General features: G+C 42.3%; 1 protein-coding gene across 1 annotated transcript in view; it reads left to right on the top strand.

Moving 5' to 3' along the window:
* The window catches only part of SLC28A3 (solute carrier family 28 member 3), a 57,712-nt gene extending 48,260 nt beyond the window's left edge, over positions 1-9,452 (top strand). Inside the window, exons 16-18 of the mRNA XM_081318233.1 lie at positions 76-174; positions 6,427-6,529; positions 7,415-9,452. Coding sequence (XP_081174359.1) covers positions 76-174; positions 6,427-6,529; positions 7,415-7,535 — 323 coding nt within the window. The 3' untranslated portion in view covers positions 7,536-9,452. The remainder of the gene's footprint in view (positions 1-75; positions 175-6,426; positions 6,530-7,414) is intronic.
* Positions 9,453-17,679: the final 8,227 nt, after the last annotated feature.

Below are 17,679 nucleotides of genomic sequence, written 5' to 3' on the forward strand. Positions count from 1 at the left end.
GTTAGAAAAATGCTGAGTACTGCAGATGTTCTCAACATTGCTCACTTGTTTATTTTCTTCTATTCACATCTCCAGCATCCTTGGCTCCCACCAGGAAGAGAGATATTGCAGCGGGAGCCTTTAGGGCTATGATTGCTGGCACTGTGGCCTGCTTCATGACTGCTTGTGTTGCAGGTACTGTAACATTACATGCCACCATTTGACATGTTATGTTTGACATGATCCAGAAACTTTATGCTGCATGGGGGAAATCGAACGCTCCCATTGAAATCAGTGGAGTTTCTAGAAAGACTTAAATGTGATATAATTGTGCTTCAGTGAAAGCATCATTTGGTTTTGAATGGAATGAAGAAACAAATCCTTGCTTAATGGTATGATAGCAATTATGATGGCTTAGATTTTTTTTAAAAAAGAAGTTGAAGGGAGGGAGTTTCCTTTCTATCATCCCTCCTTTTGAAGACCTTTCTACATAGACAATAGCCTCTCCCCTTATAGACTCTGCCCCAATTTTGTTCCTTCTACAAGTGAACTGCTCCATCTTTCTATTGAACCATCAAGCACATCTTGCATTCCATCTTTCTGCCTTCAAAAAGCTGCTGTCATCCCTCAAAAACTGGACAAAATGGTGACAAAATGCTATAGAGCCCTAGCTGTAAGAGGCAGGGAGACGTTTCTGGAAGACCAAACTAGTTAAAAGTTCTCCCTGGTGGGAGAATCACTCTTCCAAAAGAAATGCTACAAACTTGTGATAACAAAAGCAATATCACTTATTTACATACCCCTTCACAGTGATTTACAGCCCTCTCTTAGCGGTTTACAGAGTCAGCATATTGCCACCAACAATCTGGGCTCCCATTTTACTGACTTCAGAAGGAGAGAAGGCTGAGTCAACCCTGAGTGGGTGGGAACCAGTGCTTTTTTTCTTTAAAAAAAGGTGCCAGAACTCTCATCTTGGTGGGTGCAGGAGGCGGGGGGTGGGGGGACGGCATTGCTGCGGTCACGGGTGCGAGGGGTCTTGGTGGCGGACTGCCCCATGGGGCCGGAGCTGGCGTAACTGGTGCTGTGGGAGCAGCGAGGCCCGCTCTATATGGCGAGGCTGCACAGGGTGGGCGGCGGAGGCCGTGCGGGCCAGGCGATGCAGGGCGGCCACTTAGGCATGCAGGGCGAGGCAACGGTGGCACAGGTCCAGCACCAGGTAGGCCACCAGCCTGGCTGACATGGGTGAGCACAAGGAAGGAGTGCACATGGACTCCACAGAACCCACCTCCCACTCCTTGTCCTCTCTTACTCACCTAGTTGAGATGGTGTAGTTGGGCAGCAGGGAGGGATGCAAAGTTCCTGCCAAATCGCCTTAGTTGCAGACAACTTGCCAGTGCAACGTTTGCCGGCCAAGTCTTTTGGCATGCTCAGCAGCAATTCCTATTGGCATTTGAAAGCCAATAGGGTTTTGAAAGCCAATAGAGGAAGTAGCATAACTTGTGCAAGAGGTTTTTTTTGTGCAAAAAAAGTGTGCCAGAACGCCATTCTGAGCATTCTATGAGAAAAAAGCCCATGTTTTCATTTTATGATTTTAAAAATATTGTAAGTTGCCCCAAACTTCGCCAGGTGCATACAAATTGCATACAAATATTAATATAATCGGTAAATAAAGGTAGAACATATGTTAAATATACATCAAATCATAATATGCTTCCCTACAAAGTCAATTCTTGCTCAATGACAGACCAAGGAGTTAACTCAGAAAGGCAAGAGGAAAATCTAGAAGAGGTCTGTGCAACTAGTAGAAGGGAAAGGCCCATACTGATAAATTAAAAATCTTTGTGGTCTGCAAAGGAATGCTGGTGGGCTAATCAATGATTTGGTGACTAGAGGAGCATCTACAGTGTTGGAGCTCATGGTCATGGTAAGCCATGGAGGCACTAGGCAACATGACTTTCAGGGCAGTGGTGGTGATTTTATTACTTTTTTAAAAAAAAAAAAGTCTGTGCTCTGTCCAAGGGTACTTGGTAGGCTGCATGTACAGGCCTGGTCTAGAATTTATTTTGGAGCATTCAACTATCTAAAGCAGGCATGTCAAACTCATTTTGTTTGAGGCAACTTCTTATAAAAGAATTGTCATTAATTTGTTTTAATAAAATAATTTAAATCAATTTTTCACTTGATTTCAAATTAAATGAATTACATTGGTTGACAATGAGATATTTTTAGTACAATTGCCAAATGCAATAAACTGGTTTTAGGTATATGTGCACTAATTATTTCAACACCAATACATTTTAACAACTTATTCCATTTGTAAATGAATGCAAATTTAATTTAATTTAATTTAATTAAATAATATTTCTATACCGCCCTTCTCCCTGAGGACTCAGGGCGGTTCACAGGGCGGTATACAATTTTTTTGTGCAAAAATAAAACAAAATAACAGATTTAAGAGCTGTTATCATTAGTTATCTTTACATAAAAAAATAATTCCATCATCCAAAACTTTGTTATACTGTATTTAACAAACAGATGCTTTGAGATTAAAAAAAAAAGACTGACTACATTTGATTGTGTATCACCATGGCATTAAAACAAAATTCGAACAGTGTATGAAAAATAAAGGTTCCCTAAACGTCTGCTGGCTATATCTATACATTTTCCTTGATAGCACTATATAGACTTCTTTTTAGCCTTTTTTTTCAACTTCGCAGCTTAAAAAAGGCAAGGCACCAGGAGCTGAAAGTTACAGAGACTGTTTAATTAGGTTGCTAAGCAACCTGTTCACACTCAGCCATTCTTACCCTCCCACTTTTAAATTGGCCTGTACGGATCGCATTTCCTTCGATTTGAGCCATCTGAAGGCCTGTCATTGCGATGCATTCTGCTGCTCTGCAACCTGGCTGCCTGAGGAGAATTTGGCTCTCTGGAACAGTTTCCTTCAGCTTTTGTGTGTGTGTGTGCAAAAAAAGGTGCTGGAACGCCGTTCTGAGCGTTCAATGGGAAAAAAGCCCTAGATATATCACATATAATTGAAGATTGTAATTAGTTGTGTGTGCATGTTCAGCAAGTGTGATGTATTTGTGCTGGCATTTCTAGGCCTCTTTCCAACCACATCCATAAAAATTTGTAACAAACATTGGAATTCTTAACGCCATGGTTGGTATTTCCCAGCAATCTGTTACTGGAAGGAAAAAGCAATCCCTGCTGCGTTACAGATCCCAGAGAAGCATTTGCATGTATGCAGGTATCCTTAGGGTGCCATAGTTATGGATGAGAAATATTGGTTGCAAAGTTGGCATTTCTGGATGTAATACAGATATTTTGGACTTATTTTTGTTTCTTTGCATGTTTGATATTTTTAAAAAGGCATATACTATTGACTACGCTTATGCACATCTTTTGCTAGGATACATGACCACTGCTTTTCCAGAATGTGAAAAGTGAAAGATTGTGACTAAACAAAATTTAAATGTACAGATAATACCACCAGAAATTATTTTAGCCTTTTTAATAAATGTTGTTATTGATGTTAAGCTCACCATGGAAAATATCATATATTTTTATGTATATACTAGGTTAATTATTTAAAGACTGAAGTGCAACATAACTAGATCCTAAATAATCTATTTTTCAAAACGCACAACAGTCCAAACAGTAAAAGTAAAGTCCAAATTAAGAATATTTCATTCTTAAGAATTGTTTAATTTAAAGTGGTTTAGTTGTAATAGCCGAAGAGCCAGCGTTTGTCCAAGGACGTCTCCGTGGTCATGTGGCCAGCATGACTAGACACCAAAGGCACACGGAATGCTGTTACCTTCCCACCATAGTGGTCCCTATTTTTCTACTTGCATTTTTACGTGCTTTCGAACTGCTAGGTTGGCAGAAGCTGGGACAAGTAACAGGCGCTCACTCTGCTACACGGCACTCGGGATTCGACCCACCAAACTGCCGACCATCTGATCGACAAGCTCAGCATCCTAACCCACTGATGAGCACTGGCCCCTAGAGTTGGAAACGAGTAGCACGCATGTGCAGGGGAACCTTTACCTTTACCTTTACCTAGTTGTAATAGATGGTTAGACTGAAAATAGTTTTCAAGAGTATGTACAAAAGATACTATTCTTTTTCTAGCATCAGCTAAATTAGACATATTACATTGAGAAAAATGTTTCTCATTTCTTTCCTGTTATCTTTATTGATTTCATTGCAGAGATGTTAACATAGGAAATAGATTATTTTGTTATCTAATTTTACCTTCCAAAAGACAGAAGCAGATGAAAAATGTGAGGTTCTTTCCTGTTGGCTTTTTTTGAATTAGCTGTTTTAGATTCTAAAAGTTTAGTTCCTAAAGAAGTAACCCTGTAAATAATTTTAATGTCCTCCTCTAGTGCAGGCTCTTTTATGACTTAAGGACTTCAGCTCCCAGAATCCCTGAGCCAGCATGGCTCAGCTTGGAAACCTCTCCCTTTCCCCTCAGCATGGCTGGCTCAGGATTTCTGGGAGTTGAAGTCCACGAGTCATAAAAAAGGGCCAAGATTGCCTAGCCCTGCAATAGGCTTTCAGAAGGAGCTCTTTTTTTTTTTTTTTTTGCAAAAAAAAGGTGCCGGAACACCGTTCTGAGCGTTCTATGAGAAAAAAAGCCCTGGTGGGAACCAAACTCTGGCTGTCAGCAGAATTAGCCTGCAATACCGCATTCTAACCATTGTGCCACTACGGCTCTTCTGATTGTTATTTGGCACTGCTTCCCAAGTCCTACATGTGCCCCACATCATTATGGCATCCTAGTGCAGATCAGTGCATCCCTTCTGTGTGAAAGGCCTCTGAGTCCTCTAAGGAGCCTCTTCCAGGAATCATCTTCTTTAAATGCAAAGGAGTCTTGCAGGAAATGGAAGGCAAGGCAACTATACAAAATTGGGTAAAGAAACTTATAAGATGATGCCCTTTCTCTCAAAAGGCAATTCTACCCAATTTGGCATTTTTTCATCTCCTTCCACCCACAGCGCTCTCTGACTATGCCATACATGACGTTTTCCTAATACCTGGAAAAGGTTTCTTCAGGAACCCCTTGAAATGGAAAAAACAAACAAACACCCCCTTTGTTTCCACTTGTACTTAGTTAGATTCAAAATCTTGTCTGAAATAATGAGAGTGGCTTGGAAGTATAAGTGTAAATGTATTTTTAATTCTTCATGCAAAAATAGGTTTTTCTCATTCTCTAAGCTCAGGCTGTTTAAAAGGGCAGCTCTTCTCATGTAGATTTGAACAAAACACTTAAGGTACATTTGTTTAACAAAGCTCAGATTTCAGTATCCAAGACCTATTCAGAGAACACTGTGGTAGACTTTACTTCACCATTACCTGAAAAGACCTCATGCAACACATGGGTGGTCTTGCCTAGAGCCCAATAGAATTCTAAAGACTTCTCCTTCCAATCTTTTGAACACTGGCAGATATTCTGTTTAATGAGTTGAATGAATGCACTTTTTAAAAGCTGAAAATAATAGGTAAAATCTAAAACAGTTTTTCTGAACTGTGGATCTGATAGCTGAGGCCATAAGAATCCATGCTATGGGTCTTGCCTTTGAGATATTTTTCAGTTCAGTAAAAGAAACATTACAGGCCTTTGGTGAGTTGTGTTTGCACACAAAGATTTTGTCTGAATAGGTCAAAAAATATAAGTGTGTTGAAGGAAAAGTCTTTATCATGGTTCAGTCCAAGCTGGGGATAAACAACATGATGACTGCTTTAGGAAGAAGGTTACAGTTTATTGCAGAGGAGAGCCAGACAAAAAGATGGTTCTAGCAGAAAAAGGACTGAGCACATGTAGGCAGTGGGCTTTTATATCCTCTGGAGCCTTTTGTTTGGAGTTATTTCCTGTTTCAGGCTTTGTATTTCCTGTGTCACGTATTCTGACCTGAGTCTGGGTGTGCCTTTCTGGTATTCTTGATGGTGGTGGGTCAATCCTATTATGTCCAAAGGTCATATCCTGCTTCACTGGGGCATGTAGATTTTAGGTCTTCCTAAGCTTCTAGCTCCAACCTTCCTGATGGTTTACATTTGCATTTCTATAGAACTGGTTTCTGCTTGGGGGAAGGAGACCTGGGACTATTAAGAAAACTGGGCATGCTTTCCTGGTTCTTCAATATCTTTTTAGGAAATATATTTTTCTGCCCTTTTAATATTTCCTTTTCTGGGGAGCTGACTTCCCACAGGTGGTATGATAGATTGTGCATAGTCCCTGAGATGGATTCTGAAAAGCACTACAGTATGTGTGTACAACCCAGCTCCAGTGCAAACCAATCCATTCATTGTCAATTTAACTAAATTGAAGAACCTTGTGAAAAACAGAGATAAAGTACAAGTCAGTGTCTCAGTGCATTTGTTGCCTTAACCCAGAGATACTATTGCTTAATACAAACATCTATTCTGACCCTTTTTCAGGTATACTATTTGAAAATCCATGTACAACATTATTACAAAGCAACTTCAATGGAAATGACAATAGCACCGAAATAGTTGCCTGCTGCCTAAAACTCTTTAACAGGTAGGTAATTAGATTAGAATCCCATGTCATAGACATCACATGTGAAGTCAAACTGCTTATTGCCAGTAAATATTCCAAGAATACTGAACGTGAAATGAACTATAATACATAAAGATATAGCATAATACGGTAACATTTCAGAAGTTCCTGCAAATAGTTTTTTTTTTAAAAAAGTATGGGTTATAAAAGGCTGAATTTTTAAAAAAATTGTTTCCATACTTTCACTGCTCTTCAAGACAGCACTAATTTATATTTTACCACCTTTGTCTTAGTTTGACTGCTCGGTTTTTGAAGACTTATGGTAAATTTTTATCTTTAGTGATGCTTTCACAAATATTAAGAACTCTTACTTAGTATCTATATTTGGAAATCTTATGGATATATATATGATCAAGAGCAGGAGCATTAGTGAGAAATTATGCAACATTTCTCTTCCTTATACTACAGTATACATCTGCAATGCAGTTTATCCCTTTACTTTTTCCAGTTAATATCCTTATTTTAAGCAACCTTACTCTAATTAAGCTAATGCACAAATAAAGACTCCTGCATGCACAGAATTTTTCCCACTGGCCAAATGCTAATTTAGGGAGGATGGGAACCTCTCAAAGAAATCTGGCGAGTTTTGTTACATTTGCTAAATTTATTATTCTGTTCTAGCTAGTCTGAACTAATCATATTGATTCATTGCCAATGAAACAAGCTGTTGGTTATGCAAGAACGTTTTGAAAATATTATTTATAATGGAATTTTTTATCCATTGCATTTTCTGTTTTACGGTTTATTATACTGTTGTAATCCACTGATGAAATGTTAGTATGATAAATAACTTTATTCATATTATTTATTTTTTTAAAAAAATCATTCTCTTTTTTTATCAAACAGTGGCAACAGTTCTGCAGAGGTCTTCCCAAAGTCTAACAGCGGTTTAATAGCCTTGCACCAATGTTGCCAACATCTGGGCCCATCCAAGATTAATTGCAGCTCAGTCACTCCATTATCTTAAGCTGTTGAATAGGATTCAAACTGACGGTGGATGAACAGAAAAGACAAGATGGAAATGGGGTGATCTTGTTGCTAATATAAACAGGGGGGAAAACGTGTTCTAAATTAAGCTGGAATGATAGCTATCTGCATCTTCTATTTTCATAAAGTTGCTGATGGAAGGACGTGTTGATATATTTGTAAGTGGGGAAAAAACTTATATACACATATACCACAATCACATTTAAGGTTTAGAATGACGTTTGAATCTTCCATCTTGGATTTATGGAAATAACTTGAGAACACATTGTAGGTTAGAAGGTCTGGTTTGCACACATTCCCAGTAGTGTCTGTTTGGGTCACGTTGATGCAATAAGTCACTAACCTTGGTTAAAATGCAGCCTGTGGTGGGATGAGATAGAGACACATTCAGTCACATTAATTCAATTTGAACCAATCACAGGAATATTCAAAAATTATTTCAAATGACTCTAAATTTGTTCAATTTACACCTTTCAATTTCTGTTTAGATACCTCTCAAAACCCCGTTTTGTTCTACTGAGATAAGATTGTTATTTTAATATGATCCTAGGTATGCTCAGAACTAAGCTGTTTCTTTTTCTCCTGTGGAGCTTATTTACAAATCCAAGTCAGAAAACAGGCAACTCACAAACTAATGGAACTCTGCTTTGGTGTTATAGGACATAATAACAGAATTTTGAAATTCTGACAGTTTCCCTCTAGGCCTTTTTGTGCCAAACAAAATCAAAGCAGGGCTCTCGTGATTTTCTTTCCTACCCCTTCTTCTTTCCCAGAACTGAGTTGTTATTTACTTCAACAGTTACATACTGTATATCAGTTGATGTAAGAGAAAGGTATATAATTTTTAGAACCTGGGAATATTTTAATTCAGATATTAATCAAGGGAAACCAGTTCCACTTGAAAATCAGTTTCCCACCACCCCTCAAAAAATATGTAGAACAGGTTCTATTCTTACAATGCAGGGTCATGGGTATAAATTAATGAAAAGTAGTTACACATAGGCACTTTTGTTGCTAGAATATTAACAAAATATCAATTTAAGTACTACTATATGATCTTTAAAATAAACCCAGTTTTCACTATTACAGTTTGTTCTACCAGACTCTTAATGAACTGCGGGAGTAATATTTAAATTATTAAACAAATATGTTCTGTTTCAATTATTTTTATATATTTATCAATTTGTATTGCTGTCTATCTTACAAAAAGGCAAGGATAGATGCACAACCCCCATCAGGCCAGCGAGAGATCATCCAAAAGTGCAACCAATGCCATCATCATCCCGTAACTAGATCTGAAACCTGACTGAAAAGGTGGTTTTCAGTCCATTTCATCCATGGTCCATGGAAACTACAATCTAACCACCTTCTCAATCACCTTCCCCCAAAAAGGGAGGTTAGATATTGAATGAAAGTTGTCCAGCATGGAAGGATGTAATGAGGACTTCTGAAAGAGAGGATAAACCAAGGCTATTTAAGAGGTAAAGGGACAATCCCCTCATTCAAAGAAGTATTTTAAATTGTGAAGACTTTAACTCCCAGGATTCCAGAGCCAGCATGCATGCTGGCTGGGGAATTCTGGGAGCTGAAGTCCACATAATTTACAAGTTGCTGAATTTGGAAAACATTGCTCTGGAGGTTTTGATAGATCATTGTATCTATCCTGTTATTTCATGAATAAATAAACAGAAATTGCCATGCATCAATAGATAATACTTTGATCCTTTATTTCCCTTTTTTAATGAAGAGGAACAAAGAGAAAAAGAAAAGAATTATTAATAGAGGAGAGAAAAAAGAAAAAAATAAAAGTTGGGGTTTTAAAATTATTGTGTGTTGTAGTAAAGCTTTGTTAAATATCTATGTTTTTAAAAATGATAAATGATTTATCTCAATAATATTTAAGTCTTTTTTTACTTTCAAAATATTTTCCAAGGGCATTTTGTACATTATTTCTGCAACAAGGAAAACATGTTGATAAAAGCCAACCTGGGTTTGTCAAAAACAGATCATGCCAGACAAATCTTATTGCATTCTTTGACCAAGTGACAAAATTAGTGGACCAGAGGAATGCTGTGGATATAATTTACTTGGACTTCAGTAAGGCATTTGATAAAGTAGATCACAACCTACTACTTGATGAGATAGAAAAATGTGGGTTAAACAGCATCACCACCAGATGGATTCATAGCTGGCTGACCGGCCATACTCAGTGTGTGGTCCTCAATGGAACTGCATCTACATGGAGGGAAGCGAGTAATGGGGTGCCCCAGGGCTCTGTTCTAGGCCCAGTGTTCTTCAACGTCTTCATCAGTGATCAACTGTGAGAGGGATCTCGGAGTCCTAGTGGACAATCACTTAAATATGAGCCAGCAGTGTGCTGCAGCTGCCAAAAGAGCTAACACAGTGCTAGATTGCATTAACAGAGGGATAGAATCAAGATCACATGAAGTATTAATACCACTTTACAATGCCTTAGTAAGGCCAAATTGTAATACTGAATCCAGTTTTGGTCACCATGATGTAAAAAAGATGTTGAGACTCTAGAAAGAGTACAGAGAGCAACAAAGATGATTAGGGGACTGGAGGCTAAAACATATAGGGAACAGTTGTTGAATTGGTTATGTCTAGTTTAATGAAGAGAAGGGTGAGGGTTGACATGAGAGCAGTGTTCCAATATTTCAGGGGCTGTCACAAAGAAGAGGGAGTCAAGCTATTTTCCAAAGCACCTGAAGGCAAGACAAGAAGCAAAGGATGGAAACTAATCAAGGAGAGAAGCAACCTAGAACTAAGGAGAAACTTCCTGACAGTTAGAACAATTAACCAGTGAAACAACCTGCTTCCAGAAGCTGTGAATGCTCCAAGACTGGAAGTTTTTAAGAAGAGACTGAACAGTCATTTGTCTGAAATGGTATAGGGTTTCCTGCCTGAGCAGGGGGTTGGACTAGATGACTCCCAAGGTCCATTCCATCATCATCAATAATAATAATAATAATAATAATAATAATAATAATAATAATAATAATAATAATAATAATAATAATAATAATAATAATAATAATAATAATAATTTTTATTATTATTATTATTCTAAAATTTGTATGTATTTAACTCTTTTCTACGTGCATAGTTCTTTCTGGTTATATAAAACTGCTGATCTCATTCTTCAAAAAAACATCTAATAGAAGTATTGTGTGCTTTTAAAATGCAAGTTTAAATTCATGTAGTTTCATTGTGCCACAAAAAACATGCTGTATGTGAGTTTGTGTTTCCGTGTCTGTACGAAAGAGAGAGGGAGAGAGGGGAAAATCTTATGAGATCAGAACATATACGTTTTCTACCCTGATAATCACAAGAATGGCAGCAATAGAATTTGCTATTCTGCAGCTAGTGATGTGTTGTTTTTGGTCCTGGAGATATATAACAATTGTTGATACAGTACTCTTGTCATTTTGATACTTTTCTGATCTCAGTGCAGTACTCTCCAGGTGTGATGGACTTCAATTCTAGTAATTTTAAAATCTATGCTGTATTGTGGAAGTAAAAGTTCAGTATATCTAGAAACATGTAGAAGGAAAGTGGTCTAATCTTGGTAAATATGAGTTTAGCACATGTCAGCCCTTCAAGGTAGCCCAGGCTATGAAAACAGAGAGTGAATCATATCGGGAAACTAAAGGATTCCAAATTACAGCCCGGCAGACCTTTGACAGTTGACAGCTGTCAAATGGCTGCCAGAAGCATCTACGCATGCGCGCCGCCCCGCCGGCCGCCATTCCCGATGACAGCTGTCAAAAGAGCTGCCGGGACCAAACACGCACGCGCCGGATTTGACAGTTCCCGGAACTGTCAAATCCGCAGTCCACAATCTGGTCCTCGAACTGAGCTAAGCGCTCAGCTGAGAGGAATTCCCCGGCAGCCGTCGAGCTGTCAAAAATGCCGCTCGTCGATTGGCTGTTCTCCGAGCGGCGGGAAAAATACTGTTACCTGATTGGTTATGATGTTTAACAGTTCTCTATATAAGCCTGGATTGTTTGACAATCAGCTGCCAGGAGCTGAACCGAATAAACTTCTGAAACCTTGCCGATGGTCTCGCTTGTGTCTTTGTAAAGACAATTCACCTGGCGACGAAGGTGGGATCCCGGTACTAGAGAGCTGCCGCTGAGCTAAGTCACACCGCGAAGGAGTTCCGATCCCTCTCGCTGACAAGTCACTGCTGAAGCCACTTTCGAGGGTAAAGGAACCCTTCGGCAGCTTGAACAGTACTGTGGACCCAGACCATGGCAAATTTAGGTCACGTCAGAGAATTCGACGTCCGTCACCCCGAGGGATGGGAGTCGCACTGGGGGCAAATTGAAGGCTACCTCGTTGTCAACAAGATAACGGAGGACCGCCACAAAGCCGCAGCTCTACTCTGCCTCAGCGGGCCCGCCGTTTACGACATCGCTGTTGGGCTCTGCAGCCCAGACCCCGTCGCGACCGTCCCCTACGCTGTGCTGACCGACCGCCTTAGCAAGCATTTCATGCCCCGTCGGTCTGAGCTGTATTGGCGCCTCCACTTCGCCCGCCGCCGCCAGCAACCTGGCGAAACGTCCACAGCCTTCGTCGCGGGGGTTCGTCACGCCGCCCGTAGGTGCCAATTTCCAGACCTGGAAGACCGCATCAGAGACCAGGTTATCGCCGGTCTCTCCAATGAGCGGCTCCAGCGGAAATTGGTAGCCAAGGCCACGATGGACCTCGCTCAACTCATACTAGAAATCATGGCCTACGAAGATAGCCACCGTGAGGGCCCCCCAGTGCTCAGAAGCAGCCCGGCCGGGTCAGTCCACCACACCTGGGAGCCGGACATCGAGCAGCCAGAGGCCTATAACGGCGTCGACGACATCATGTCCCGTTTCAACAAAATGAGCGCCGACTACGGGAGAAACCGCAAGCCATTCAAACCAGCCGGTCCAGGCCAAAGACCCACCTCCACCGGCCCAAAGCCGAAGTGTGCCAGCTGCGGCGGGGCTCACGCCAGAGCCACATGCCGTTTCAGAAATGCAAAATGCCACGGATGTGGAAAGACCGGGCACATTCGCTCTGCGTGCCGCAGCCTGAACCGGGAAACCCTCCACGAACTTGAGGAAATTCCGGCAGGTAGGAAAAAAGTCCTTTCCCCTCCCACTAAAACTCACCAGTCCTCAGTATTGTCAATTAGGGCCAAACAAAAAAACTGCACCGTCCACCATTTACAACCTAAAATTAAGATTTGGGTTAAGATTCAAGGGGTGCCCTGCGAAATGGAAGTCGACTCCGGGTCCTCTGTTTCAATAATGTCTTGGGATACTCTCAAAAAAATCGGGTTTAAAAGCAGACACCGTATTTCTATACAGCCCTCTAAAATACTCCTCGCAGACTTCCAGGGGGCCGCCATTCAGTTAAAGGGACAAGCACAAGTTAAAGTAGAATACAAAAGATTCCTGGGGCACTTAACGGTCCAAATTACAGAGGCACCCAGGACCACCCTCATCGGGTTAGACTGGTTCGAGGCTCTGGGCATCCACCTGGAAGGCACCAACCGCATACAATCCCAAACACTAGAACAGGTCTGCCAAGCGTTCGCGGATGTTTTCGACGGAACGCTTGGCAAATATACTGGCACCCCTATAGACCTCAAACTAAAACCTGAGGTTGGTCCCATCCGCATTAAGGCAAGAAGGGTCCCCTTCGCGCTGAAAGAAAGAATTGAGACCGAATTAGACCGTCTAGTCAGCTTAGGGGTCCTAGAACCAACAGATGGGGGAACCTGGGAAACTCCCATTGTGACACCAGTTAAACCCAATGGTGATGTGAGAATATGCGCGGACTATAAAGCAACTCTAAACCGCGCATTGAATCCCCATGCATACCCAGTACCTGCAGTCAGAGACGTGCTATCAGAAATAGGGTCCGGCTCAATATTCGCCAAACTCGACCTGGCGCATGCCTTCCTTCAGCTACCTGTCACCCGAGAAACAGCTGAAGCCCAAACCATTGTTACACACCGCGGCGCTTTTAAGGTAAACCGCCTACAATTCGGCATCTCAGTGGCTCCTGGTATCTTCCAGGAGGTTATGGAAAAAACCTTAAAGGGAATACCAGGTGTCTGCCCCTATTTCGATGATATACTCATCGCAGGGGAATCGGAAAACAACTTAGCGGACAGGCTACAAGAAGTACTATCAAGATTTAGGGAAGCGGGGCTAAAACTCAAACGCGAAAAATGTTCCATAGGCGTCCCATCCGCAGATTTCTTAGGCTACAAAATTGATTCGCAAGGAATTCACCCCACCAACTCAAAAATCCTCGCTATCAAAGCTGCCCCAACCCCTAAAAATAAAACTGAGCTCCAGGCTTTCCTTGGGCTTTTAAACTTTTATCATGCCTTCCTGCCAGGGAAGGCAACCATCGCAGAGCCTCTCCACAGGTTACTCGACAAAGGGGCAGCCTGGCAGTGGACATCAGCCCACGAAAACAGTTTCAAATCACTCAAACAAATGCTTTCCAGCAACGCCACCATTTCCCACTACAAAGAAGACAAACCTCTCTGCATAGCCTGCGACGCTTCCCCATACGGGATCGGAGCAGTTTTAAGCCATTTAGACAGCGATGGCACTCAAGCCCCGGTGGCTTATTATTCAAGAACTCTTTCCAAAACGGAAAGAAATTATGCCCAGATTGATAAGGAAGCCCTTGCAATAGTGGCGGGAATAAAAAAGTTTCACGACTACCTTTACGGCCGCCCTTTCGTGATCTACACTGATCACAAGCCACTGTTAGGACTGTTCACCTGGGACCGCCAAACCCCCCAAATTTTGTCACCTAGGATGTTGCGCTGGACAACATTCCTCGCAGCATATTCCTACCAACTGGTATACAAGCCGGGGAACCAAATGTGTCACGCTGACGCTCTCAGCAGATTGCCTCTGCCCCACTCGGAACCAGACCCTGCCCCAGCTAGCAACATCTTAGCTATCCAAGAACTCCTGGAATGCCCACTGACAGCGGACGATATCGCTGCCGCAACATCCCAAGACAAAACACTTAGCAGAGTGTTAGCGTGGGTACACACTGGCTGGCAATCCTCCTGTCCTGGCACAGAATTTCAACCATACTTCTCAAAGCAAAACGAATTAACTTCGCACTTGGGATGTTTACTCTGGGGGTGCAGGGTAATCGTGCCGCCCAAACACAGACCCAAGGTACTGCACACATTACACGAGGGCCACCCTGGCATCGTAAAAACAAAAGCCTTGGCCCGCAGCTACGTTTGGTGGCCGGGAATAGACCAGGACATAGAAAAACACATTGCTGGCTGTTATTTGTGCCAGGAATCCCGCCCACTCCAACCCAGAGCTCCAATCCACAAGTGGGAACTCACAAAAAACCCCTGGTCTCGCATCCACATCGATTATGCCGGACCTTTCCAAGGGCAGGTCTTCCTCATAGTTGTGGACAGTTATTCCAAGTGGCTGGAGGTTCTCCCGGTTCACAGCACAACGTCCGCCGCAACCATCCAAGCCCTCAGGGGAATCTTCGCAACACACGGTCTCCCCGACGTTATTATATCTGACAATGGCCCTCAATTTACTTCTCATGACTTTCAGATCTTCACGAGGAGCAATTGTATTAGGCACTCAACATCGGCTCCCTTCCACCCATCGTCCAATGGCCTTGCAGAGGTTATGGTGAGGACCACCAAAGACGCTCTCAAAAGAATCATCACAGGAAACTGGCACCGTCGCTTGGCACAATTCCTTTTAGCCCACCACGCAACGCCCTGCTCCTCCACCGGCAAAAGTCCGGCCGAACTCCGATGGGGTCGCCGCCTGGTAACAAGGCTCGACAGACTCCACCCCGACAGACCTGCAGCCGAATTATCACCCAAAACTCAGCCAAAAACATTCTCCAGGGGTCAAAATGTTTGGTCTCGAGATTATGGGGGAAGGGATAAGTGGGTTCAGGGGGTTATCCTGGACCAAACAGGACCGTTGTCATATACAGTGGACACTGGGACAGGACTTGCGCAACGCAGACACGCAGACCAGCTCCGACCCAGGTCACCCCCCAACCCCCTTCCGCAATCAAATCTAGGCGAGCCTGCGCCATCCGGCATTCACGAGCCCAACGAACCTTTCCCTCTCCAGGACCCGCAACCGCCTGCGGAATTCCCTTTGGAAACAACTCCACCGGCTCCGCAACCCGTAGAAAGCACCCCCTGCCTCCGACGGTCTAGCCGAGCCAGAAGACCCCCCGCATACCTCGCGGACTTTGAGTGGAAAGGAAACCCGCCAACAGCAAAAGACCCCGTTAATAATACTTGTTTAAAAAGTTTAAATGTTGTTACAAATAACGTACCAGTTCTGGGGGGGGGAAAGGGGGTGAATCATATCGGGAAACTAAAGGATTCCAAATTACAGCCCGGCAGACCTTTGACAGTTGACAGCTGTCAAATGGCTGCCAGAAGCATCTACGCATGCGCGCCGCCCCGCCGGCCGCCATTCCCGATGACAGCTGTCAAAAGAGCTGCCGGGACCAAACACGCACGCGCCGGATTTGACAGTTCCCGGAACTGTCAAATCCGCAGTCCACAATCTGGTCCTCGAACTGAGCTAAGCGCTCAGCTGAGAGGAATTCCCCGGCAGCCGTCGAGCTGTCAAAAATGCCGCTCGTCGATTGGCTGTTCTCCGAGCGGCGGGAAAAATACTGTTACCTGATTGGTTATGATGTTTAACAGTTCTCTATATAAGCCTGGATTGTTTGACAATCAGCTGCCAGGAGCTGAACCGAATAAACTTCTGAAACCTTGCCGATGGTCTCGCTTGTGTCTTTGTAAAGACAATTCAGAGAGCATTATAAAAATAACAGAAACAAAGGCAGAATATAAGGAAAAACGGCTGGATGACAGATTAAATAGATGGAAAACCAAAGCTTTGCATGGACAGCATTTGAAAAACACTGAAGGAAAATGTGATAACAACTTGACATGGCCATGGCTTAAGATGGGAACCATCAAGAAAGAAACAGAAGGCTTAATACTGGCTGCTCAAGAACAACCACTATAAACTAATGCCATGAAAGCGAAGATACCAAAATCTAGACAATCCAAATTGCTGACTTTGTAACGACAAAGTTTTAAACTGTTTCACATTTAATATGTGAGTGCAGCAAAATCACGCAAACTGATTACAAAGCTAGACATGACCGAGTTGCTAAACTAATCCAGTGGGCATTGTGTAAAAAATACAACTTGCCTGTCCAAAAAGTCGTGGGAACATAGGGTGGAAAAAATTGTCGAGAATGAGAGGGTGAAGATCTTGTGGGACTTCCGAATATAGACAGATCGCCATTTGGAACACCAAACGCCAGATATTGCAGTCATATAGAACCGAAGCGTACAGTTGATTGATATTGCTGTACCAAGAGATGCCAGAGTCGAAGAAAAAGAACTGGAAAAAATTACAAAATACCATGACCTGGCCATCGAAACTGCGCAATTATGGATGAAACATGTAACAGTGATACCCATTGTCATCGGGGCACTGGGAACTATGTCTAAAAACTTTGCAAAATACATCAAGAAATTGCAGCTTCCTGCAATAACTCTGGCAAAGCTACAAAAAACTGCGCTACTCGGAACATCTTATATTTTAAGGAGATACCTGGTTGATACCTAGGATGCTGGCAGCAATCCGTGTCAACCATTAGTGCCAGTCAATTTGAGTGTTCAGTTGACTGAGTTTCATGTTTTATGAATAAAAGTTTTATATTATAATAATAATAACAATAATAACAACAATAAAGTTAGAAGGGAGCTTGGAGGTCATCTAGACCAACCCTCTGCTCAGGCAGGAAACCCTATACCATTTCAGACAAATGGCTGTCCATTCTTAAAAACTTCCAGTGTTGGAGCATTCACAGCTTCTGGAGGTAAGTTGTTCCACTGATTAATTTTTCTAACTGTCAGGAAATTTCTCCTTAGTTCTAGCTTGCTTCTCTCTTTGATTACCGTATTTTCTGGCGTATAAGACAACTGGGCGTATAAGACGACCCCCCAACTTTTGAGATGATTTTCAAGATTTTTTGTCTTATACGCCAGAAAATCAGCG

This window comes from Vipera berus, assembly GCF_964194415.1.
Source record: "Vipera berus genome assembly, chromosome: 2".
Lineage (NCBI taxonomy): Eukaryota > Metazoa > Chordata > Lepidosauria > Squamata > Viperidae > Vipera > Vipera berus.